This window comes from Watersipora subatra, chromosome 10 (genome assembly GCF_963576615.1).
Source record: "Watersipora subatra chromosome 10, tzWatSuba1.1, whole genome shotgun sequence".
In the NCBI taxonomy this organism is placed as follows: Eukaryota; Metazoa; Bryozoa; class Gymnolaemata; order Cheilostomatida; family Watersiporidae; genus Watersipora; species Watersipora subatra.
In genome coordinates, this window is record NC_088717.1 from 17,709,824 (window position 1) to 17,736,877 (window position 27,054).

General features: G+C 36.3%; 1 protein-coding gene across 2 annotated transcripts in view; it reads left to right on the top strand.

Moving 5' to 3' along the window:
- The window catches only part of LOC137406653 (diacylglycerol kinase delta-like), a 79,462-nt gene extending 53,824 nt beyond the window's left edge, over positions 1-25,638 (top strand). Inside the window, exons 14-29 of one of the 2 annotated variants that reach the window (XM_068093257.1) lie at positions 255-414; positions 2,271-2,351; positions 3,445-3,541; positions 4,327-4,614; positions 7,078-7,206; positions 8,181-8,298; positions 12,080-12,190; positions 12,916-13,126; positions 13,229-13,342; positions 14,074-14,208; positions 15,100-15,300; positions 18,382-18,462; positions 20,322-20,408; positions 20,503-20,716; positions 23,337-23,476; positions 24,814-25,638. In XM_068093257.1, coding sequence (XP_067949358.1) covers positions 255-414; positions 2,271-2,351; positions 3,445-3,541; positions 4,327-4,614; positions 7,078-7,206; positions 8,181-8,298; positions 12,080-12,190; positions 12,916-13,126; positions 13,229-13,342; positions 14,074-14,208; positions 15,100-15,300; positions 18,382-18,462; positions 20,322-20,408; positions 20,503-20,716; positions 23,337-23,476; positions 24,814-24,894 — 2,248 coding nt within the window. In that variant the 3' untranslated portion in view covers positions 24,895-25,638. The remainder of the gene's footprint in view (positions 1-254; positions 415-2,270; positions 2,352-3,444; positions 3,542-4,326; positions 4,615-7,077; positions 7,207-8,180; positions 8,299-12,079; positions 12,191-12,915; positions 13,127-13,228; positions 13,343-14,073; positions 14,209-15,099; positions 15,301-18,381; positions 18,463-20,321; positions 20,409-20,502; positions 20,717-23,336; positions 23,477-24,813) is intronic. The other variant, XM_068093258.1, reaches the window with a different exon arrangement.
- The last annotated feature ends 1,416 nt before the right edge of the window (positions 25,639-27,054 follow it).

The following is a 27,054-nucleotide window of genomic DNA, read 5'->3' on the forward strand; positions in this document are numbered from 1 at the left end:
GTTACTCTTACTAGTGGCTTTTTCTCTGAGTATTTATAAATCTTTTGCTTTTTCACCTTTCAGTGACATTTCTCTGTTGTAAGTTGCTGCTTCAGGTGGTTTCCACAAACTAGAAACTTTGTAAAAACCTATCTTTGTTCATATATTCTATTTTTTGCTCATAACCTTGTACCTGTTGGAACCTACTAGTAGCTTTCGTCTTCAGTACCTATTAACTTGTTTCCTGTTTATCATTCCCCAGGTTCCCTTTGCAGGTCACTGTGTCTCATAGTTGATAAGTTCCTCTCTCAGTTGCTTTCTCGTCAGAAGTTGTCTTCTCCTGAGGAGGGTGACCAAAGCTCAAATCCACTGTTCAGTCAGCAGTTTAGGAATGTTCAGGCAAAAGTGAAGATGCTTATGGACTCACTTAATGAGGTGATTAGCTTGCTGATTTTGCTGAATCATAGTGATGTTGTGTTTCTAGATGTATCTGTAGATGTTGTATTTGTAGGTGTTGTATCTGTAGATATTGTATTTGTAGATGGGCTCGTAATTTGCTTTGAAAATTTACAGATATCATTTTTATGATGCCCCATGCTGTGGGTTTTAAAGAATTTTTTAGTGGTTTAGAATATCTTAAGGTTCAACTCAAAATTACTATGTTTCCATGACACACATGATCCACAAATTTGAGCCAATCCGCAAATTAACCGCATCATGGAAACTGGCATAAGTCCGCAAACCAAGCGATTTTTGCGATTCGCAAAACTTGATCGAATCTATCATGCTTGCGAATAATGGAAACAGCGCTCGCGAATGATGCGAATTAATACCTCGCCAGCTATTCAATTTCAAACATTTTCAATACTGTCATCCTTCCTAGATTGAGTTTCATATGTTTGCGTCGTTAACACGTGTGTCGTTAACTGCGTCGCTAATTATTAACTTATAGCGTACAATTCCTCACCTTTTTTCAACAAGGCGCTGGAGTCAATCCGCATCATGTGAATGCCCTTAGAAACACTCAATTTGCACGGTAACGCAACTTACACACAACTCCGAATGCACATGATGCGAGTCATGCGCGTCGTGGAAACAGTGAATGACTGCCATGTGATGATTGTGACAAATAATTGCGTGGCAGTCACTTTAGTTGGTCTAACATCCTGGCTGCTAGAACAATCGAGAGCTTGTGGAGTGGTAGGACTAGTGTATAAACCAGTATTCTCTCAGTCAAGGTTAATATCACATTGAGTGTCAGGCTGCTGAATGTGCTATTTTTGAGTCCAACCTTGTTTATGCTTTGGTAGCATGTCGAGAGCATGAGAAAAAAAAGTTAGCATGACCAGTGGATGGGTGAGAAAATACTTTTTTTTCGAAGTATCCCTTTTTCCATCTATGCTGTAGATATTGCTACTATTGTTGGAGCTTTTTCTACTATTCATTCCCTATTGTTTTCTACTAGTATATAACTACTATTACTACTAGTATATAACCACTATTACTACTAGTATATAACTACTATTACTACTGGTATATAACTACTATTACTACTAGTATATAACTACTATTACTACTAGTATATAACTACTATTACTATTAGTATATAACTACTATTACTACTAGTATATAACTACTATTACTACTAGTATATAACTACTATTACTACTCGTATATAACTACTATTACTACTAGTATATAACTACTATTACTACTCGTATATAACTACTATTACTACTAGTATATAACTACTATTACTACTAGTATATAACTACTTTTACTACTAGTATATAACTACTATTACTACTAGTATATAACTACTATTTCTACTAGTATATAACTACTATTACTACTAGTATATAACTACTATTACTACTAGTATATAACTACTATTACTACTAGTATATAACTACTATTACTACTAGTGTATAACTACTATTACTACTAGTATATAACTACTATTACTACTAGTATATAACTACTTTTACTACTAGTATATAACTACTATTATTACTAGTATATAACTACTATTTCTACTAGTATATAACTACTTTTACTACTAGTATATAACTACTATTACTACTAGTATATAACTACTATTTCTACTAGTATATAACTACTATTACTACTAGTATATAACTACTATTACTACTAGTATATAACTACTATTTCTACTAGTATATAACTACTCTTACTACTAGTATATAACTACTATTACTACTAGTATATAACTGTTTTTGGCTCAGTTATGGTGCCTACACCCTCTTTCCTAATACTTCTGCCGGTTGCAGACCAAGTCAACTGCAGATGAGCAAGAGATGACAGAGCAAATAGAAAACCATGCAGAACCAGAAAATCAGCCTTCTCAAGAGGTACTGTCATACATAGTTTGTGCTCCTTATGTATTCGGCTTGCGTTCACTAGCCATCTGAAATATGCATCTCACTGTGAACTCCTTTGTCAATCTTCTGATTTGGGGTTCCTGTGGAGAAATATATAATGTTTACACGGATATGCTATGAGGTTGAAGCCTCTACTTATCCATAAACTTGTATTTATCATCGACACAGCACACTCAATGATCTGCGATCAACTTGGTAAAACTACATCAATCAGGTTATATCGATAATGTCAAATGTCAATAATCGCGAAAGGTGCTGTAGTTCTATAATTGCCTAAACTTTAAAATCCAAATGCCATATGTGTGCTTCATGTGCACACCCTTTACATTTACCCTATACATGTACCTCTGCATTTACCCTATACACGTACTTCTACATTCACCCTATACACGTACCTCTACATTTACACTATACACGTACCTCTACATTTACCCTATACACGTACCTCTACATTTACCCTATACACGTACCTCTACATTTACCCTATACACGTACCTCTACATTTACCCTATACACGTACCTCTACATTTACCCTATACACGTACCTCTACATTTACCCTATACACGTACCTCTACATTTACCCTATACACGTACCTCTACATTTACCCTATACACGTACCTCTACATTTACCCTATACACGTACCTCTACATTTACCCTATACACGTACCTCTACATTTACCTTATACACGTACCTCTACATTTACCCTATACACGTACCCTACCTTTACTTTATACACGTACCCTACCTTTACTTTATACACATATCCTCTGCATTTATTCTTCATGTGTAGCCTCTAGATTTAGCCTGTACATTTATTGTAGATTTACCTTTGAGCATAAACCCCATACACTTATCCTCTACACGTACTCTACGGTTATTCTATACATATACCCTACATTTGTCTCTATACGTTTATCCTTTACATTTACACCATGCTCACGTTTCCTGTGTGTACTCCACAAGCGTAGGAAATTCCACGGCGCCTTGCGATGTTTTAATAATTAGACTGTAAATATTTATAGCGTTATAAAGCTTGAAGCTGATTTCACATTTTGGTAGGCAAAGGAAAAAGTGTTTATTGCTCGAGAAACCCTCATGTCTCGGGCTAACAGTGTAAAAAAAGCTGTTCTTCAAATAATGGAACATACAGATGCAGGTAGGTTAATGATAATTTATATACAGTTATTTGTTAAAGATAAACCTGCACAAACCTTTAGTACATCAAAAATTATCTGCTTTTTTCTATCATTTGCGATCGTTTTTGATGTTTGAAATGAACTGACCGCCAGGATGTTTCAAGATTAAACTTGATCAAACTTGGTTACAGTTGATCGCTTAGATTAAGTGAAAGGGTGGTAATAATTGCAGAGTAAGACAGAATAAAGACTCATAGCGCTTTAACTTGAATGTTATAGCCATTATTATTGTCAGCGACTATCGCAACGATAACAACTATTGACATCAGTTCATACATTTTTGTCTTCCGTGCATTTTAATCACGATGAAGTTTGATCAATAGCGATTAGATCACCTCGATCATCTACAACAATCGCAGATATATATATATATATATATATATACACTTTGTGATGAAATCTACACAAATTATAGATTTTGTGTAAGTTCATTGTGTAATATTTCGTTAAATATTTCTTTATTTGTTGGTTACATTGATATTTGTCTCTCAGCTGAAATTCAAATAAATATTTTATTTTGTTTTATCAAATATAATTTGGGAAATCCATTATATGGTCATTCTGAGATGAATATCCGTTATATGATCATTCTGAGATGAACCACTAGCGTAGGTGTTCACCGATCAGTAAACTGAAAAAAATTGGATTTGATCAAGCTTTCAGATTCCGTAAACATTAATAAAATATGAGCGTGTGGTACCAACAACTAAGCACATTCATGTAAAGTGTGTTTCTGTCATTACAGCTATAAACATGTCAATATGCGCAAACCTCACATCGCTCTCAGGTATAAAACCACTCGTACATTCCACTTCTGACCAAGAATCCAACACTCCAGATCTTGACTCGCCTACCTCATCCAACTCTCATGACGTAGGAGAAAAAGAAGACAACTCTCATGGCACAGGAGAAAAAGAAGCCGTGGCACCTGAGCGAGTCATTTTTAAGGTGGAACCTGTAGAGGATTCCATAATAGCTCAATATATTCCGGCATCTACACCAGCCACAATAGGTTCCTTGTCATCCTCTGCAGGTATCTCTTGACTCGGTGTCAACTCATGCATTTTGTGTTGCAATAACAGATCCGGAAATAACTTTACTCTATGGCAAGCAACAAGTAAATACAAAACTATTTATTACCCATTATTCTGTGGAACTGATGTTTCATCGATCCATCGCATTTCAAACGCTTACAGTAAAAATACTTTTTCTCAGTTCCTTCCAATCAAAGATGCATAGCGATTTGGTGAGAGTTTTGTGGTGCCTGCGCAAGCTCTCGATCCTCAATTACATTAAAACTTCCATAGTTTTATAATGAGGCAATTGTACTGTTCTAGAGCTATATGAGGGCTTCATCTTAGTAATAATATAATTTGAGCATCTCTACTCTGCCTCATATCACAACAATTTTCCGCAGCTTGGAAAGTACTTTTTTTATTTTCCTACTATAGTCTTTATTTTTGTAAGACGGGAAATTTTTTGCTTTTCCAGTTTTCTTTTTAGCAAACCTCTAATGCTTTTTCAACCTTGACGATTCTTACGGCTACATGTTCACCCCTCTAGTGGTCGTATAAGTCATTAAGATTTAGTGCTTTTATAACACGGTATGCTAGCGATGAAATATCTAACATAATGCTAGCTATCTATAACATGCTGCTACATTCAGCTAGCTTATTCGTCTTTATTTTGAAAGCAAAGAATTAATTTTCAAAATGCAGGGCTTAATATTTTCTCACGAGACACAACATTTGAATATAATTGCGAAAAATTGAAGTACCAAGTTTGGTTTTGTGTACGTTATGTATAGTCCCCAAAGGAACCATTTTGGGTCTTTTGTTATAGTATGTTTTGGTACATGACCTCAAGCCAAGTGTCAAACATGTAAAGTATGCTGATGACACTACCTTGTATAACACTGTAAAGCGATATGGAGTGTCAGTCACTGAATCAACAAAGACTAAATCAATAATATAATTTGTCAAAATCACTACCGTATGTAGTGGGTTTTCACCATCACCAAAGTGATGCATAATATGAATTATGCATCACTGGTGTGAACAGAACTCTATGTCTATGAATACTGCCAAGTCACAAACCATCAATTTTATCCTCAGGAAACCGTATGCAGCCCTTCTATCACCATAAACAACATGAACATAAAAATCCTGACAGTCTCAAACTCCTGGCCATACAAATAGACAATCATTTACCGTTCTTAAGCTGTGTCCACTTTATTAGCTCAAAAACTAGACCACCAACTCATGCTCTAATACAGCTAAAAAAAATTGGTGTAAAACGAAAAGGCCCATCACTCTTTTACCGAAATCTCATATTGTTCAATTTGTCTTTCGCTACTCCTAGCTGGTATCATTTTGTATCGAAAATTGGCAAAGAAAATTCAGAATGATTTTAAAATTTATACATCAGTGTTATGCTACTTGATATGGACAGTTACATCCGGTGTCTTATTGCCATTAATACTAAGGTTCAGTGTTATGCTACTTGATATGGACAGTTACATCCGGTGTCTTATTGCCATTAATACTAAGGTTCAGTGTTATGCTACTTGATATGGACAGTTACATCCGGTGTCTTATTGCCATTAATACTAAGGTTCAGTGTTATGCTACTTGATATGGACAGTTACATCCGGTGTCTTATTGCCATTAATACTAAGGTTCAGTGTTATGCTACTTGATATGGACAGTTACATCCGGTGTCTTATTGCCATTAATTCTAAGGTGCTAAATATATTTTAGACATTTGCTGTTTAAAATACTCGAATCGTATCTCCAATCTGCCTGACCAATCATTACTTTCCTACTTCTATAAAGAAGCCACAACACCTTACACCAGATGAAAAGCTTTTTCTTTCAATGCACTTAATTAACTTCGCTTTGCTAATTTTTCTTTGGTATTGACGGTGTTAATAAAGTTTATATATACATGTATCTATTTTGACAGCTATAAAGGATATACTTTGAGAAACATTTTTAACTGAAAATTCATAAATTTTTAAAAACTTTCAAGATTTGGCAATGGAAATAAGTTCATCGATGAACGTAATAGCTCATGTTACTCCCTAACTAGTGTGCAAAATGATTTTTGATTTTTGCCTGGTATCTGTCGACCATTAATGTAACAAATGCCTACCCTTCCACGCTAATAGGCTCTGTGTAATTTTTAGGCTTTCTTTATAGTAAGTCAATGTACCTTTGTGTAGGTACACGTCCATGTGTTCACGTATTCAACCTTGCTAGCCGTCAGCTGTTGTGTTCCCTCGAAACTACTACATACTAACTATAGTTGCTGATGATCAGAAACCTGACTGCTTGTACTCTGAAAAGTTTGTCTCAGTCAAACTGTCTGTTGCCCTTCTCCCCTCACTGGTAGCGTCTTTCATCATTGCTTTGTGTTAGCGCTCAGGTTAGGTCTTTTGTCTAAGTTGTCAGCATGAGATGTATTTAAAATTGGTGTCATGGCTGTCTTATTATAGGTCTGCAGATGTCTGCTCCCAGAAACATTAGTGAGGTCAGTTTGATGGGAGTTGCAGAACAGGGAACTTCTGGCAGCGCTACTGCTGCCAATCAGCAAACACCAAAACAGATCAAACATTGTCCAAGAGGTGACTAGACATCTAGAGAGCATCGCTTTTCTAAATTGAATAGAAATATTTGTCTAATGATGGGAGAATGTGGGTAATTCAGGATAGCCTTAGGGGTTTACGAGTAAAGGCTGAGTTGTAAGGAGGTGGTGATGGGAAGGAAGGGTGGAGAGTATAATGCAACACGGAGGGAAGGCTATACTCAAATGCTTGCTGTCACAAACTGATGCATCGATGTCATCTTATATAGCAGAGGTCAGGGTCGGCAAGCGTCTTAGATTACTAGGCCATTTCGGGTAGTCAAGAAGTTGTACTAGGTCGGAGGAAACCAGGTTTCCAAGAAAGAATGAATATATTTAAATATACGACACAATCAGTTGCAAATATATTTCATCGAGATGGAAACAACATGAGCTTCGACTGAGGAAGCATTTAACAACAGAATGTCATTTAGGTGCTCATCTATGGGCTGAGACCACAGCTTCTGCTTATAAAATTTCATCTTCGAAAAGAGCTGCTCATGCGAATAGGTGCTGCCAAACATTGTGATCGTGTGCATGGGTTGGGCTAACTACAATGTATAATGGAATACAGTTAAGAAAAGTCAAGGAGCCATTGGGTCGAGCTAGAAAACTGGTATCTGGCTTAATGCTCGGGAGTTTGCCGGCCCACGTTTTGCAGAATGATCACCACAGCAGTTGTGACAGCAAATTTTGGAACATTGTTACAGGGGCAGACAACTTTAATTAGGAATAATTTCCTCGGGATGCAAAACTAGAAAATGATAAATTTTGTATGTCAAAGTTTGACCATATTATTAACTGACAGTTACAATATTTTGTAATTATAAACAAGAGAAAAAACTACACCCGTTTTTTCTAATAGAGCCACGATTGCTTTTATCTGGAATATATTATTGGTTAAAATCAGATGGTTTTACTCCTACCCCCAACTCTGTGTCATTGTTTAAAACTCTCTCCACTCACTATTTCTAGTAAGAAATGCTTTGGCCCACAAAGCAGAACAAGGGAGCTTTGTAAGCAAGGTGCTGATGGCAAATGCTGATGCAATGTGTGCTCCTGTTTTACCAACCTTTGATGACTCATCTATCCAGTAAGTTTATGATCCAGTAAGTCTGGTCGCTCTTTGTTACAGTTAGCAAGTCAATGGTCGCTCTCCGTTACAGTTAGTAGGTCTATGGTCACTCTCTGTTACAGTTAGTAGGTCTATGGTCACTCTCCGTTACAGTTAGTAAGTCTATGGTCACTCTCCGTTACAGTTAGTAGGTCTATGGTTGCTCTCCGTTACAGTTAGCAAGTCTATGGTCGCTCTCCGTTACAGTTAGTAAGTCTATGGTTGCTCTCCGTTACAGTTAGTAGGTCTATGGTCGCTCTTTGTTACAGTTAGTAAGTTTATGGTCGCTCTTTGTTACAGTTAGTAAGTCTATGGTCGCTCTTTGTTACAGTTAGTAAGTCTATGGTCGCTCTTTGTTACAGTTAGTAGGTCTATGGTCACTCTCTGTTACAGTTAGTAGGTCTATGGTCACTCTCCGTTACAGTTAGTAAGTCTATGGTCACTCTCCGTTACAGTTAGTAGGTCTATGGTCGCTCTCCGTTACAGTTAGTAAGTCTGCGGTCGCTCTCCGTTACAGTTAGTAGGTCTATGGCCGCTCTTTGTTACAGTTAGTAAGTCTATGGTCGCTCTTTGTTACAGTTAGTAGGTTTATGGTCGCTCTTTGTTACAGTTAGTAAGTTTATGGTCGCTCTTTGTTACAGTTAGTAAGTCTATGGTCGCTCTTTGTTACAGTTAGTAGGTCTATGGTCGCTCTTTGTTACAGTTAGCAAGTCAATGGTCGCTCTCCGTTACAGTTAGTAGGTCTATGGTCACTCTCCGTTACAGTTAGTAGGTCTATGGTCACTCTCCGTTACAGTTAGTAAGTCAATGGTCACTCTCCGTTACAGTTAGTAGGTCTATGGTCACTCTCCGTTACAGTTAGTAAGTCTATGGTCACTCTCCGTTACAGTTAGTAGGTCTATGGTCACTCTCCGTTACAGTTAGTAAGTCTACGGTCGCTTTCTATTACAGTTAGTAGGTCTATGGTCACTCTCCGTTACAGTTAGTAAGTCTATGGTTGCTCTCCGTTACAGTTAGTAAGTCTATGGTCGCTCTTTGTTACAGTTAGTAAGTCTATGGTCGCTCTCCGTTACAGTTAGTAGGTCTATGGTCGCTCTTTGTTACAGTTAGTAAGTCTATGGTTGCTCTTTGTTACAGTTAGTAAGTTTATGGTCGCTCTTTGTTACAGTTAGTAGGTCTATGGTCGCTCTTTGTTACAGTTAGTAAGTCTACGGTCGCTCTTTGTTACAGTTAGTAGGTCTATGGTCGCTCTTTGTTACAGTTAGTAAGTCTATGGTCGCTCTCCGTTACAGTTAGTAGGTCTATGGTCACTCTTTGTTAAAGTTAGTAAGTTTATGGTCGCTCTTTGTTACAGTTAGTAAGTCTATGGTCGCTCTTTGTTACAGTTAGTAAGTCTATGGTCGCTCTTTGTTACAGTTAGTAGGTCTATGGTCGCTCTTTGTTACAGTTAGTAAGTTTATGGTCGCTCTTTATTACAGTTAGTAGGTCTATGGTCGCTCTTTGTTACAGTTAGTAAGTCTATGGTCGCTCTCCGTTACAGTTAGTAAGTCTATGGTTGCTCTTTGTTAAAGTTACTCCTTCCTATTATTCACAAATGCTAATTTTTAAAGAAAGCTATCAATGATTAGCCTCCATCTATGATTAGTCTCATGTGTTTTTCCGCGATTTTCATTTTGAAAAAAATTCAATTCAACCATCGAAGTCGAATTATTTTGTTCAAAATGTTATAGGTTAGAAAACTATTTCAAATTATAATTGGTTGGCATGCTTGCACAGGATCAGTAGCAGAAATGAATGGCGGGCACAAATTATTGCTGTCGTAGCAATGCAGTCGACTCTCTGTTTAGCCTACTAAAATAGCCTATTGCTACAAGCCACTCAATATTATTGTGTTGTCTTTTGCCTGAGAATCTCTAGAGCCTTGCTTAAAATAGCTCAACGTCCATCTTGGAACCAAATCTTACTATAAATCCATTCATTGGGGTTTCTATCGCACCTAATTCTTTAGCTACTCATCGGTAAGGAATATAATGTAATTGCATAACGTTGTCTAGCGAAATGAGCAATGTTATAGCGATATTGCAGTTCTTCGAAATCTAACAGTTTTATAATACTTGAAGTTTCGTTCTATCAGACATGCTGAAATACTACAATGACAGCTTATGAATAACCTCCCATGTTTAGCTGTTCTAAAATATGAAAACAGTCAATTGTTTGCTATATGTGCTTATAGCGAAGCAGCTGTACAAATGCCAAGTCGGCAGCATTTGAACTATCATATAAATGGTAGACTGAGGGAGGCAGCATTTGAACCATCATATAAATGGTAGACTGAGGGAGGCAGCATTTGAACCATCATATAAATGGTAGACTGAGGGAGGCAGCATTTGAACCATCATATAAATGGTAGACTGAGGGAGGCAGCATTTGAACCATCATATAAATGGTAGACTGAGGGAGGCAGCATTTGAACCATCATATAAATGGTAGACTGAGGGAGGCACTTTGAAGTTGGTGCTAACATAATTCAATGTATGAAAAAGTTATTGATGAGTAAAATTTGTAAAACTTTGTCACACCTTTTCTAAAATTAATTCAATTACAATGCTTTTATTATGAACCCTGGTATACGATTTTTTACATTACAATATGGAACACAATGTTTTTCGCCCTCTCTCGTCGTACAACATTTTTGTGCCATACGAGATCAACAAAAATTTCTTTAGACATCCAAATTTGGCAGTCAGTGTGCTGAAAACGCTGGAACAACGAAAATGCTGATATGCTATTTGCCGAACTCCCTCCAACAACACCTAAAGGAAAGTCGATGCTCGCTCTCTCTCAGTTCATCGTTATTCCTTAATAGTTATCGTAAAAACGAAAACAGGTAAATGATGAAATTTTAGCCGACAACACGTTGAACTTGGGTAAAATACATACTAATACTTGGCTTTAAGTATGTGTTTTGTAAGCTAAATTCATTTAAGTTAAATTCACCATTTATGTTATACGTCTGTTTCGTAGGTAACTGCCCCCTATGGTATGTACTGCACATAGTACATTGTAATGTTACCTTTTATTATAAATCATGACCGCTAAATACACCAAAGTTACTGTAGGTAACTATAGTTACTAAGGTTAACATATTATTTTGTTACTAATTTTTTATATGTACTGTACCCTAGTATATAAAAGTACAGTAGTATATAAAATTTTGATGGTTTTCACCAGGGGGTGTTTGCATCAGATATCTTCTATGGGTTTCTATACCCCTTGATACAAAATATTTTTGCTTTACGATGTCAACACAGGAATGAATTAAAATCATATGGCGAGGGTCCACTGTAACTAGCTATGTTTAATACGTTTTCCATCTTTAGCCGATTTGCACTGGTGTATTATGTCATTATTATTATTGTCACGTAATATTAACATCAACTTTGATATGTAGGTACATCTCTTTCTATGGCTTTGTCGGCTTTCTTGCTTGCTGTATCGGTAGTAATCTACTTATCCTCGCTACTATGGGTATCATCTAAGTATGAAACTCTGTCAGTGATTGTGGGCGCATAGTACAGCCTGAAGTACTCTTTTCTACTATGGTCTACTAGTTTGTATATCATCTAAACTATAGATTTATATTCTCCCCAAGTCTAGGCTAATGAAGATGTAAGCTAAAACATAAAATTACTCAGATGCCTGTAAGATAAGCTATGAAGAGACGAACGTGGACAACTATTGACAGCGGTGTCTGTTGCAGGTCAAAGTTTGAGGAAAAAACTTCCATGAACAACTATTTTGGAATCGGAGTTGATGCGAAGATAGTTTACCAGTTCCACACTCAACGTGACAGTCACCCTGAGAAGTTCATGTTAGTTCTAATGAATACATCTCATTTTGTGTCATTTCAAGTTATAAGCATTATGAAAGCTGTTGCTAGGGTAACTTTAACCACTATCTGTCAATATTTTTCAATTGTGTCGATGATGTGAATTTCGCATTACGCACACGTGAGTTGTCGTGTAATAAGTGTTTTAAGGAACATTTTGAATTTTGTGGATTATTGCGGGCGCTTTGTTAAAAAATTGTTACATTAATGTAATGTAAGAATAACTTAGTTCTTTGTATGTTGAATTACATTGTATTTGCATTCTGAGTTCATATTATAACACACCTGCTGACAATTGGTGAGCCAATTACAATATGGCAGCATTAAATATCCGGCATGCCTTGTGTGGCAGTTGGTTAGAGTTAACTTGTTAGAGTTAACTTGTTAGAGTTAACTTGTTAGTGTTAACTTGTTAGTGTTAACTTGTTAGTGTTGACTTGTTAGTTTCGACTTGTTAGTGTTAACTTGTTAGTGTTAACTTGTTATTGTTAACTTGTTAGTGTTAACTTGTTAGTGTTGACTTGTTACTGTTGACTTGTTAGTGTTAACTTGTTAGTGTTAACTTGTTAGTGTTAACTGTAAACATTTATTCAGCGAACTTCTGCCTCATGTGTTTTCTCTTTTATCTAGAACTAGTCACAGAGTTTTTGGTAAGTTTGGTGAATTCTACAGTTCGTTCACATTGTGTCATATCGTCATTATTTTAGGAGCCGGTTTGGAAATCTTTTGACCATGATGCAGCTTGGAAGCAAGGAAATAATTGCGCAAACCCTCCGCAACTTCGAGAAGCGAATAAGGCTAGAGTGTGATGGACAAATCATTCCTTTGCCCAACCTGCAGGGCATTGTAGTGCTCAATATTCCTAGCTACAGCGGGGGGACAGACTTCTGGGGCAGCCACAGTAGGGGATCAAGCGAGGTATAGACCGAAGCTTGCTGACGCTGCCTTATTTGCTGTTGTGTTATAGGCTAAAAATGAAATATCTTTCATCAATAGCTATTGGCTGCCAATATTTTGCAGCCTTTTGCTGAACCGTCATTCGACGACAAGATCATAGAGGTAATGGCAGTCTATGGTAGCGCTCATATTGGAGCCTCCCGTCTCTTCAACTTCCAATACCACCGCATTGCACAGGTAGCATCTGCTTATCAGTACTCTTAATCGTTCTTATTTCTTTCCATGAAAGATGAAAGGAGAAATAATGGATTACTTGTTGGATGTTTGTTTTATAAGAAATAATTCTAACAATTTATGCACTGTCCAGGCTTGATCAAGCTCCGGATATGAACTGGTCTTTTACCTGCTTGAGTAATCCCCAGGCCAATCAAGGATAAATTATATTATTTACTATTTGCTACGATGTAATACTAGACCTACATGATAGCCGGTGATGCCACAATACTAACTTTAACTAGTTGTCTGTGAGTAAGGAATTCCGAACTTACATGTATATGAAAATCATTTGCACTGCAATACTATACTAAAAATAACTATAAGTGGCGCTGCAATATCAGGTTCAACTGACTGGTGGGGTACTACAATACTAGGCTTATGACGAGATGCTGATTACTGTGCAATACTAGTTTGTACTAAATACATTACTACGATGCTAGACTCGAGTAACTGATGGTGACGTTGTGTTGTTAGTTTCAGTACCACGTAAATGTAGAAGATATTTAGGGCTGACTACGAAACATCGCTCATCTAATGAACCCGTGCTGCTTGGCTGGCCACTATGGTAAGAGGTGGAAGGCGTATTGTACCAAATCACCTGCATGAAAGATATTTCCACAAAAGTTCATGTTTGTTTTATATATTCCTGAGTCCCTATATGCCCACAGTTGGAATGCTATAATCTCTTTTAGTGTCGATCAGTGAAGTTGACGATACTTGGCACGGACCCAGTTCCTATGCAGGTGGACGGGGAGGCGTGGATGCAAAATCCAGGCTTTATCAAGATCAGCCATAAAAACAGAGCTCAGATGCTTGTCAAGGATAAGGTATACACCGAGGTTCTCTTCCAGGATAGATTGTCCATTTCAAAGTGTGTTTTTTCCGCTGATCTGAGTTTATATGAGACCCTTTTTTGTGATGTTCCACAATTAGCATTTGAAGATGAACTTGCATTAAATTTTAGCCGAAATTGTCTGTATTTTTCTATCATTGGTGATTGTTTTTGATGTTTGAGGTGATCCGACCGCCAGGATAGTTTAAGATTGAAATGGACAAAACTTGATCGCGGTTAAACGCTCAGATCAAGCCAAAGTGTGATTATGATGTCTGTAGTTGCAAAGAGACCGACAGAATAAAGACTTGTAATGCTGCAACTTGAACGTAATAGCGATATCAACAATAGCAGCTAGTGATGTCAACAGTAGCAGCTAGCGATATCAACAATAGCAGCTAGTGATGTCAACAGTAGCAGCTAGCGATATCAACAATAGCAGCTAGTGATGTCAACAGTAGCAACTAGCGATACCAACAATAACAACTAGTGATGTCAACAGTAGCAACTAGCGATACCAACAATAACAACTAGTGATGTCATTTAAGCACATATTTTTCTTCCAAGCGTTTTACCCGCAGTCAAGTTTTATTGATTTTAATCTTAAAACATCCTGACAGCCAGATCATATCAAACATCAAAAACAATCACAAACTATAGAAAAATACTGATACTTTCTGATAGAATCTACTAAAATTTGTGTAAGTTGATTTTTAATAATATAGAGTTGTATTTATATAGTTTAGGGCCTTTACCGTTGTGGCAGTGAAAAAGGTTGAATTAACTAGAATTAACTGCCAAAGACTAAAATTAAATGAAACAAGTCACGCGGGATAATTGTTCGTATGATATGTTACCGTTTTTCAAGCTCTTTCCCACATCACAGGGATTCCGTCACACATTTCAATCATGGTCGATGAAGCCGAAGGTATCCATTCAGAGTCAGACAAGTGAACAACATGGCAGTCCAACGAGGGAGTCCTCGCATAGCCTTGCTTCCCCTTCCCCAAGTCCATCTACGCAGAATTTGTACTCAGATACCCACATGCAGAGCATCGTACAGGCTACTAGGGATCTCATCGACTGCGTAAGGACATACTATTGATTTGAATGTTAATTTTATCTATTTTTTGAAATTAAGAGCATGCTGTTAATAGTGTGTAACAATGGAAATTATAATGCTATATCATCGTTTCATTGCTCTCCGTAGTTGAAGTAAATCTTAAGTTTGCTTTTGTGTGCAAATGAAATATATAAGCGTGTATTTTGACAGTCTGTATGGTAAAAAATGAACTAGTTTTTGAACCTGATTAGGTGTCTATAAACGGTCATTACTGGTACAGAGGTCAAAAGAATAGACCCATTGTTAAGCGTCTGAAGAAAGTTAGAAGTCCAAGGGGATGGGGCCTCTAACTTGGAGTGCTCTTAGATCTATGAAAATTAATATAAGGCTATGCATTCGTACTGTATAAGAAAAGTAAAATATAATAATATATATAAAGTAATAAATATATGACGTGTATATATAAATAATATATATAATAACGATTTATATTTAAAGTAATATATACTGCTTTAAATATGCATTATTATTATATATATATTCAGTTATATATATATATATATATATATATATATATAACTAACTAGAGTGTGGAATAGGTTAATTTTACTTATCTTTATTCCAGATTGATGTTTTATTCTGGGGTCACGACAGGTCTGTTTCGTGCTGGTGCACTCTTCAGGTGACTTGTGTTGAATATATATATATATATATATATATATATATATATATATATATATATATATATATATATACAGTGCACCCTCGAGATACGATGTTAATTCGTTCCAGAGTTGGCATCGTATGGTGAAAAATTCGTATATCGGGGTATAAAGACCATTGTAATTATACAATGCAAACACCCCCTAGTAAAAATCGTCAATTTTTTTTTATAAAAATGTGTACATATTGACAATTGGCAAAAAAATAGTATGTTAACTTTAGTAATTATAGTTACCTACAGTAACTGTATTGTATTTAGTGTATTTTAATGGTTATGATCTGCAATAAAATGCAAAATTTTAATGTGTTTACCAAATGCAGTACGTACGGTAAGGAGTTCTTACCTTCGAAAGGTACGCATAACAAAACTTTGAAATCACTTTAAGTAAGTTTAGCTTGCTAAACCTACACTTAAAACTAAGTTTTATTATGTATTTTGAACTATTTTACTGAATTTCAACTTTTTATCATGAAATTTTATCCTTCAGCAGTTCCTATCTTCACTTTCACTATAAAATTTAGCGTGTCTGGTTGAAAACTTTTTCAACCTAAAACAATTACACCGAGCGATGCAGTTATAGAAAGCGGCCTCTCGCACACTTGACCATTTAATGGCTACCGAAAAGAAAAATAAAATTTTATTTTCTATACTGGACGTACATACCTTTAGAGTAACGTAGCTGGTACATGTAGCGGGTAAAGCAGAGAGGAGGCAAAAACGTATCAATGCTAATTATGGTGCTGTACACTTGAAAATAAATTTAAAACGTAATGAATTGGAATTTTTTAGCACGCTAAAAGAAGTTGTCCATTCCTGTCCAATTTTTCTACGAAAAAATTGATGGTGCAATGCAGAAAATTGCTAGCTAGCGCTTGTAAAAGAATCCAGAGAATGTGGTACAGTAGTTTGTCTTGTATGAAATGTGCACAAGAATCAATGTAACCATACATACAAAGTTTGTACGTATTATTACCCTATGGGGGGACAGGGCTTTAGCAAGTTTCAGAAAGTAATGTGGATGCGTCAACTATCTTGAGTAGCTAGTTATATGAGTTACATACATACATACGATGAATTGTATTCACGTAGAAGATAACAAGCCCATATGCAAAGACATGGTTAAACAAGAAAATATAACATAAAATCAAAAGGAAACAAATAAAATGAATAAAATATGAAAAACATGCCACACAAGAGATAAATAATATATATTATACATGCATTGTTTTAATGTACCAGTCCACATCAGCAAATTAAACACTTGAAACATTTCTGCGAATGTGGGATTTTCTGTATCTTCTACATCCTCGCCTTTACAAAATGGTTGCTCCTTTTGAATGCTGATCGCGTGCATGACCTAGCTCATTCAAATCTTCAATCGGAAGCTCTTTCTTGTGCTTGATTTAATGGAGTTCTTGTTTTAATAATAATTGCAAATGCTGATTGGTTGCGATCATATTCCTTGACAATGTTAATAATACGGGTCCCTTCTTATTTATGACATCCAACTTTGTTGACATAGAAATCATTTTTCCTTCGTTTTGTAACGTTTGTATCGGTCTCAGATTCCATAGATAACGAATTAAATGTAGATAGTTGTAGTTATATACATATGCTGACTTAAAAGTTTATAGTAAAAGCTATAATAACTCTACAAATGAATGTTTGCTCTCGCTTGTGTATTTTACACAAAATTTTCCACGCGGATATGAGAGAAGTCGATCATCGTGTCTCTTCTAAACGTTCTAAGAATGTTTTCGGCAAACTATATATCGGTGTCTTTTTTATTTCGACGTGTGTTATGAGCACACCGACGGCCAAATTTTAACTCTGGCGAAACTTTTTTCAAATTCGTATGGTGAAATAAAATTCGTATAGCGAGGTGAAGATATCACAATATTTGACTTCGTAAGGTGAAAAAGTCGTATATCAGGGTAATCGTATCTCGAGGGTGCACTGTATATATAACTGGCTGGAGAGACCTACATGAGATTTTCCTAGTGTTAAGAAAAAGTTTTCTAGTAATGAAAGGCTGGGAATATGATTTTATGATTTTGGTAGAAATGCACTTTATAGCTTGGTTTAATTTAGGAAAATTGGTAAAAAACATGAACAAATCATATCATTTCCTCTGTGCTATACTTTAACCATCCTATTGTCTGGCAGTCACTTGTCAAATTATATCTTATGATTTGTGTTACACACTTGCAATTCTATTCATAGTTTGGAAGAATTGTTGAAACCTTAGGGTAAGATTCTAACAGATAAAAACTAGAAACGATGCTCATCCACTGGCTAGAAAATCAATTTCTAGTTATAAGTTTGTAGTTGCTGAGCTGTTATGATGATGTGAGTACATTTATTGTTGTGTCACTCTCTAGCTCGACTCTTTAAACCCAAACCCTGTGGAACTGAGTGAGAAAGTTCTTGCCAAGTGCGGAGAGTTCAACTCACTTGACGATGTAAGCAGACATGTCAATGTTTATTTTTATAAAGGTCACGAGAGCGGCCATATTGTACTTTAGTTTAAGGCTGGTTCTCTCTATATCACTGTATGTCGATGTTGTTTGTATGTCCTCCGAGCGATTATTCATCGACTATGTGCTCTGTAAACCGTATACCCGATACTTCGCTGTGCATCCACAACAGACTGCAATGTGAACCACCCTGGCAATGGTGATTGGCTGTCACAGATTAATTGATTTTTGTTTTCTCTCAAGACAGTTGCTGCGGGATTTGCTAGTTGCCAGTTGTTGGCGTATCATCATTTCCGTGAGCACATTTTATAATAAGACCGCTACACCGCAGACTATTCGCTGATGTAAATGGATGGGTTTATCATAGTGTGAACATTGTTATAATAGACGATCATCGAAGTATTGTGTAATTAACAACGACATACGGTCATATAGTATGAACCAGCCTTTGCTGCCTGACATAAATATGTAAACCTCTGACAAGTATAAAACTTGTATTCTATCAGTAACGTACATGTGGTACTTTGTACTCTGTCAACACTGCAAACAGCATTTCGTTAGCTGACGACAGCCAAGGCTGCTTTGTAATGTTAAATTTGTGTAGAGTCGTACCTCGACCTACGACCTTCGACCTCTAAGATAAACTTACACAAAGTTTTAGTAGATTTTATCAAAAAGTATCAGTATTTTTTATCATTTTTATCATTTCTGATGTTTGAGGGGATCTGATTGCTAGAATGTTTATAGATGGAAATCAACAAAACTTGATAGCGGTTAACTCTCAGATGGAATGAAAGTGTGATTATGACATCTATAGTTGTAAAGAGACCGACAGATAAGAGACGCGTAATGCTGCAACTTGAAAACACTAGGCGATATCAACTATAGCAATGATAGCAACTAGCGATTTCATTTCGCATGTGCTTTTTTTGGAGCTTTTTAACCGCGATCAAGTTTTGTTGATTTTAACCTTGAAACATCCTGGCAGTCAGATCACCTCAAACAAAAAACTATCACTAATGATAGAATAATATTGATACCTTCCGATAACATTCACTGAAGTTTTGTGTAAGTTCATCTGCAGCGAGCTCTGGGACTGAACTCGGACTGTTACTAGGACTGTCAATTTTCTCTTATCTCAAAGCAATATTTCCTATATGAAATAACTAAATAAATAAAAATTAATTTGTTCCCATATTTTGGAAAAAAAAACATGAAAACAGGATATTACGATAGAAAAAGGTGTTTTTAATTGTTGTAATTCACTACATATGCTCAAAAAGTAACACCTACCTGTCTAGTTGTTATGATATGCAATAAAATGTAGCATTATGTACAGCACTGCATGGAGTTCTTACCTTCGTGGGAGAGGGTAATAGCTAACAACGGCGTGAGAGACTTGACAGCAACGCATTTGGTACACTAAGCATAACATAAACTACATTTAACTTAAATGATGTTAGCTTACTAAACACGCACTTCAAGCTAAGTTTTAATACTTTATTAACTTAAATCTAATTTTGTCTTCATTTTAATTTTTTTTTCGGTTTGGCGCTTTTTACCCGTTTTTACTCTAATTTCTAGCTGGCCTTTTCAAAACTTTTTTGATGAAAAGGACCAAGTGATGCAGTTCTCGAAGGAGGCCTCTCACATACTTGGTCACTTAGTGGCCACATAGGGAAGTGGCTTGTATCTCAGTTTTGTCGTATCTCAAGATAGAAACTTTCTCGTAACATCGCTTGTATCTCGATTTTTTCGTATGTTTGGGCACCCGTATGTCTGTATAAGCTACATAGTGCGTTCACTCCCTCTTCCTCTCCTGCAAAAATCCTTTGAATTTACAGGCGACTCAGGCAGGCTTGCAGGAGCTCACCATCTGTTCTACTGAACTATGTGCCGAGGTGCAAGAACTTGTCAACACATACTCAAAGGTCAGCCTTCTCATTGCCACTATTTTTCCTACATCAGCAATGCATTTTTTCTCATCCCTGTTTATTGGCATCTGTTTGGTTTGTCTACGTGCAGCAGGCAGGAGCAGATGCTGACGCTGCCGATGTTGAACGGTTGCAAGAGGCGCTGACTCATACCAAGAGTAAGGTTGAGAAGTACTCATCATTGGAACCCTCCCTCAGCACGACTCGCAAGAAGCTTGGGCGCTTTGCTATGATCGGAAGATTTTTGCTCCACCGACGTAAAAGGCATTCTAATAGCTCCAGTAAAAGTAATTCTTCTGCTGCAGGTATTTATACAATATATTAAGTTCATTTCTTATTAGTTATCCGAGTTCAAGTTCACATTGTTAGTAGTTATATAGTGCACCCTCAGGATACGATGTTGATCCATTCCAGGGTTGGCGTCGTATGGTGAAAAAATCGTATTTAAGGGTATAGAAACCATCGTAATTATATAATGCAAACAACCCCTGGCCAAAATCACCGAAATTATACAAGTGATGTACATATTGAAAAATAGTAACAAAATAGTTTGTTAACTTTATTAACTATAGTTGCCTACAATAGCTTTATTATATTTAATGCATTCATTGGTTATGATCTACATTAAAATGTATCGTTACAACATCTATGAGCACTACTACGTACCATAGAAAGTTCTTATCTTCAAGACAGACGTACGTATAACAAAAACTTTGAATTCACTTCCAATAAGTTCACCTTGCTAAACACACACACTTAAAGCTAAGTTTTAGTATGTATTTTTAACTATTTTACTGAATTTCAACATTTTATCACTACAATTTTAGCCCTCATCAGTTTCGGTATTCGTTTTCACTATAAGTTTTATTGGACCTATTTAAAACATTTTTAACCTAATTCGGCAAGAAAACCCAAACGATGCTGTTTTCGTAATGAAATGGATTTTTATTAGCAGATTAAGGGAAGTTGTCTGCCCACTAAGCCTGTATGAAGGGATCGCAACTCCAAATTAGCTACTGGTTTTGAAGGGAAAATATTACCGCTTTACGTTTACTTATTGCTGGACTGAGAGAAATCGGTCATCGTGTCTCGTTCAGGCATTGTAAACATATTTTGGGGGAACAGCATTTCGGTGTCTTTGTTATTTCGACGTATGTAATAAAAACATTGACTGCCAATTTTGAACTCGGGTGAAAATTTTGTGGAATTCTTATGACGGAAAAAGATTCGTATGGGGAGGTGAAAAAAAATCTTCTTGTTCTACTTGGTAAGGTGCAAAATCGCATATCAGGGTAATCGTATCCTGAGGCTGCACTGTACTACTCTAAGTTCAGTATTTTAGTAGTTATACTAGTCTAAGGCCACTATTTCTGCCATCCAAAATTGAATTCTCAACATATCAGTACACACACTTAAAAGACAAGTAAACTGTGCGCATGCTCCATATCAATTTTAAATGTTGGGCTGGGTAATAGCTATTCTAGTTAAGCCATTTCTACCATTTGGGGACTGTTCTCAGTTTTTATCGTATAGTTGGTTCCTGTTAGACAATTTCAATGTGTGACTTTTGCACAAATGCACGAGAAATTTGTAATGCATATTTTGACTTTTTAACATTAGCCAATAGAATTCAATGTGCAACAGCCAAAGATAGTAAAGAATTATTCATTGGCAGGCAATTTGAAAGAGTAAATGTGCCTACTAAATCACCCTATATAGCTGCCTTTACTGTCAGCTTATGATAGTTTAATATTGGTAGACTATCCCTTCATTACTTTTTGCTCATAAACTTTCCCTTCATTACTTTTTGTCATCTCTTTAGCATCATCGGCCTCAAAAAGGTAAAAAGGTATCATGTACAGTTAATGTTCCTTTTCTATCTATTACTCTGATTTCTTGGCTTTTAAAATTATTTGCTCACGCATTGACGATTATGCGTTTGATATTGAATGCTAACTCTGTGTTAGTGGACTTAATCTCTGATATATTTCGTGTGCCACAATTATATTGTGCTCTTGCTATTTCTAATAGGTCCACAATTTTGTAGAAAGCTTATTAACTAGACACGAACCTTTTGAGCTAAACATAGCCCTAATCTAGGGCTGGAAACGCTGTTTATAGCTCCTTGATCACGGTTATCATTTTGTGATTTCCCTCCTTTTGAGTGTTTGTAGTTGATTACTTTACCTTCATATTCCAGGCCTTTTCACATATTGCACTTGATGCAATTGTTTTTTTAAGATTTATATCCACCAAAGTTGTTAGTTTGTTAGGCCTATTAGGCACAATTTGAACTGTATTTCAACTGACGGTGAAAAGTAGGAAGTGAATGGTGCTGAAAATGGCAATGAAAAAATGTATGAACTCAACACATGTTGTCTGTTTTCACACACTGCAAAGCTATTCTCATAACATGTTTTGTATCTGCACTGCTTGTACTGCACCAACTGTCCGAGTGCCTTCTATCTGTATGTGGCTATAATAATGAGTTACCATAGCAACCAGCCTATCATAAGCGAGCCACCATAGCAACAAGTCGCCATAGCACCAAGTCGCCATAGCAACAAGTCGCCATAGCACCAAGTCGCCATAGCAACAAGTCGCCATAGCAACAAGTCGCCATATCAACAAGTCGCCATAGCAACAAGTCGCCATAACAACAAGTCGCCATAGCAACAAGTCGCCATAGCAACAAGTCGCCATAGCAACAAGTCGCCATAGCAACAAGTCGCCATTGCAACAAGTCGCCATAGCAATAAATTACCTTACCAACTAATCAGCATAGCGGCATAGCCATGATGCTGCATCTCATTCTAGATAAAATCACTGCAACATGAAATGAGGTTAGGTAGAAATGGCCGCCGTAATAGTTACATATATATTTTACTCCCAAGTAGTCAGAGCGGTATCTGTCTGATTATACAGAGAGTGAATTGAGTGGCTGGAGCACTGAAGATGTTGCTGCCTGGCTATCTAGAATTGGTATGGCTGAATACTCGGACTTTTTCATCCGCAACGATATTCGGGGCTCTGAGCTGCTCCAATTGCAACCACATGATTTCAAGGTAATACAACTAATAACAGCTGGAAAAAGACCCAGTGTCTGCTTATAGAATGCAGCATATTTTCCCAGAATCTTTCATGTGCCTGCTAGCTGCATTAACTCATTCGCAACTGACTAACTTTCATGCGATCTACCTCAAATACCAGTCATTTCTAAAAAAAATGATATAGTTCAGCCTACTACTACAAGAAACTGAAGTAAGACAAGTTACCCATTCAATTTTAAAAATAACCAGCAAAGTATTCTCTTTCAAATGGTATAAAATTCCAATGGAGACTTCATATTATTTACATATAGACATGTGTCTCAGAGAACGTAGTTATAGAAAATTTCTGATTTTCAAAAGCCTTTACTTGATGAAACAAAGTTAGAATTTCACAATAAAGATGGGAAAAATATGAGTAGTTTAGCTAAATTTATTGTTTGGCTGCAAACAATACACAATTATAAATAATATTTTATAAATAACAGTTAGTCATCAACGTAAAAATCATGAAACTTAATTTCGAACTTTTCCTCCCGAGTATCATCTTTCAAATCAAAACATAGCAAATCTACATGCCAATATAACTCAAATAAACTGTCATCACCATGTTTCAAATAATAAAAATATGTTCAAAGACTCTATTCTTGACTTTTCACACTTACCAGACAGCTCTAAGAATCGATATGATCCTATCGAAAGTGAATAATAACTTTAGACTGACCGCTGCTGACTGCCTAAAAAGTGCATTGTTATTTTAGCATAACGATTCAAATTAGCAAAATTAAAAGTTAATAAAACCTTTGTAACATTAAAAATAATGTTTTAAATTGATTTAGGCAGACTTTCACTGTCTTACCTCGTCTGAACCTGCATATTTATTTCTGCAGCTGAAAAAAATTGATCGCGAACGATAACATTTCAAGTCGCCATGATGATTTCTGGTTTAAGTAGACGTCGGTATGGGTTTAGTATTTTGGTTATAACTTTTGCCAGAGATATTATTGAAGCATATTGGTAAGTTTTTCTGATTGGCCAGAAATTTCTCTTCCTAACTAATCAAAAGTTTTCTTTTATAACTTAGAGATAACTGTAAATGGAATGGTTAAATTTCCAAGGTGAGATAACTCGCGTTGGCTGCCTTGCTACGATATAATTTCGCTAGTTAACTCGTGATGGTTGCGAATGAGTTAAGGCTGGTTCACACTATATTGGAGTTGTCATGACTCATTCATGATGCCTTCCATTACCTATTCAATTGACTTGATGCTTCCAGTTGCTGTTCCTTTACTTTGTTAAATTTTCTGATAGAGTGATATTACATTACAACTCGTTGACATGGTTTTGTCAAACAGGATCTTGGGATCACGAAAGTTGGACATATAAAGCGAATTCAGGCTGCTCTCAAGGCAGCCATTGCTGGCAAAGGCTTGTGACCATATTGGGGAGCCAGTTGGTGCTTTCTACACATTTCTAGGAGTTCTGGAGGCTTCCAATTGTTTTCATAGCCATCACAAATGTATTACATTAAAGTTATATATTGCATAGCTGTCGCTTGCTTTTGATATATTTTATATGAACTGTGCAGTGCATAGTGACATTTATGTTTGACACATATTATTGTCCTATTTTTATCCGTTTCTTTTGTCTTTCTGCAGTTTTAGACACGTTTAGATTGCTGGCATTGTAATAATTATAATGATTCATAATACTGGCTGTAGCCCAACCATTTTACCAACAATTGTCGATATTTTTTATTCACACATTTTTGTAGTCATATTTAATGTTGTTTTGGCCACCGGTTGGCTGTTATGCGCTGCATGTGTTCATCTGTTTTTAATCACCAAATCTATGTTTGTAAATTTTTATAGTTGCATCAGCGATGTTGTTATAGAAATGGCTTGTAATAGTAATTGGAAGCTCCAATTGTCTTCACAATTGGTAATGAAATATTGCCTGGTTTGCGCATTATTTCATGGCACCCTATATGTAAATCGCTGGAACAATGCTATCATAAAGGTGAACTTTACCAATACCGAACTGCTGATACCCCGAAACTGTACTGTTAAATCACAAATGGCTGCATTAAGCTAACATACATACATATTTTTCATACAGACAGAAAATACAAAGTGGTATGAGACTAGTTGTGTTTTTAATGTACATGTTTAAAAATAAACTTACCCTTCAAGTAATTCATTTACATTTGGAGGAATTTTTGTGAATGTTGAAATGGTGATGGCCCTAGAGGAGAAGTGTGGCTACTTTTTGGCAGCTGGTCATATTCGTTTTTGAAGTTACATAGTTTTTTGATGTTATGGCAGCATTTGTTTGAAGTCAAGCAGATGTAGCTGTTTTATCACAATAAGTGGTACTGTATTAAGAAAGGCGTTCGTTCACGGATCATCTCATTGTTGATGGTGGCCTTTATTTACCAGATCTCTCCTCTGTTGTGCTCATGTTTGTCTGCACTCACTTTATTGTTTGCTAGTACGCTAGCAGTCTTGTGCGAGATCGTCATGTGTAATCGCTATATCCGCAATTATTTCACAGCACAGCAAGGTGACTCAGCGGTGTAGCTGGAGTGTGTTGCATTTGAATCTGAAGCCCAAAGTTCAATCCCTGTACAATAGGGGTTCTTAACCAGTGGGAAATTTCCTACCAGTGGGAAATTTGAGGTGAGAAATTCTCAAGCTTCAGATTGAGAATATTGATTACGCGCATTTCAAGGATATAGCTGTTGTACTGTATTTTCACGACATACACGGTGCAGATACATGCTTTTATTGTGGGTTCAACTGTATTAATACGGAAACCAAGCCTCGTGATGTATCAAGCAGCTTATTGGATAATTAAATTACTCTATTGATGTGTTTATCTTGAACTTTATTTTTCCATAAATAAAAAGTATATCATGACAAACTATCCATAAAATATGATTTCTATCACAGTTCAATTAATAATTGATTCATTTTGACTATGGCAAAATGCTATCTGAAAAGCCTCCTCCTGCAATCTGAGAGTGGCAAAAATATCACAATTTTTGGCTGCTAAAGAGGGGGAAATCTCGAAGTGAGTTGTCAAATTGAGAAATACAATGAAAAAGGTTAAGAAACACTGCTGTACAAGGTGATTTTTTATAGCACTTAGCGTGGTTTCACATGGAGAGACTGGTATAGAGGGACAAGCACGGCTCTTATACGGTTTTGACCTCATCTGTTAGCTGAATGTAATTATCGCAGCTTTTCCATATTCAACATAGCCTTGAGGTTATAATACCAGCATATATGCTTTTTCCTTTTAATCAAGCACTAATATTCTAATCTTATGGGCATCCTACATTCACTGACTGATAGAGAAAGGATTAGTAGCATATTTAATACTAGCTAGAAATGAGTAATGACAAATAGTACAGCGACATTTGAAAAGACCTACGCTTTAATAAAACTATGTGTATCATTAAGAATAAAATTTATTCAAAATGAATTATATTGTGAATCAATGCCAATGCTTAAAGCCGAGCGTTCAACAATGACCAACAAGAGATATTTTAGTTATGGTGAAATTGAATATTACAGGAGCTACACATAAACAGA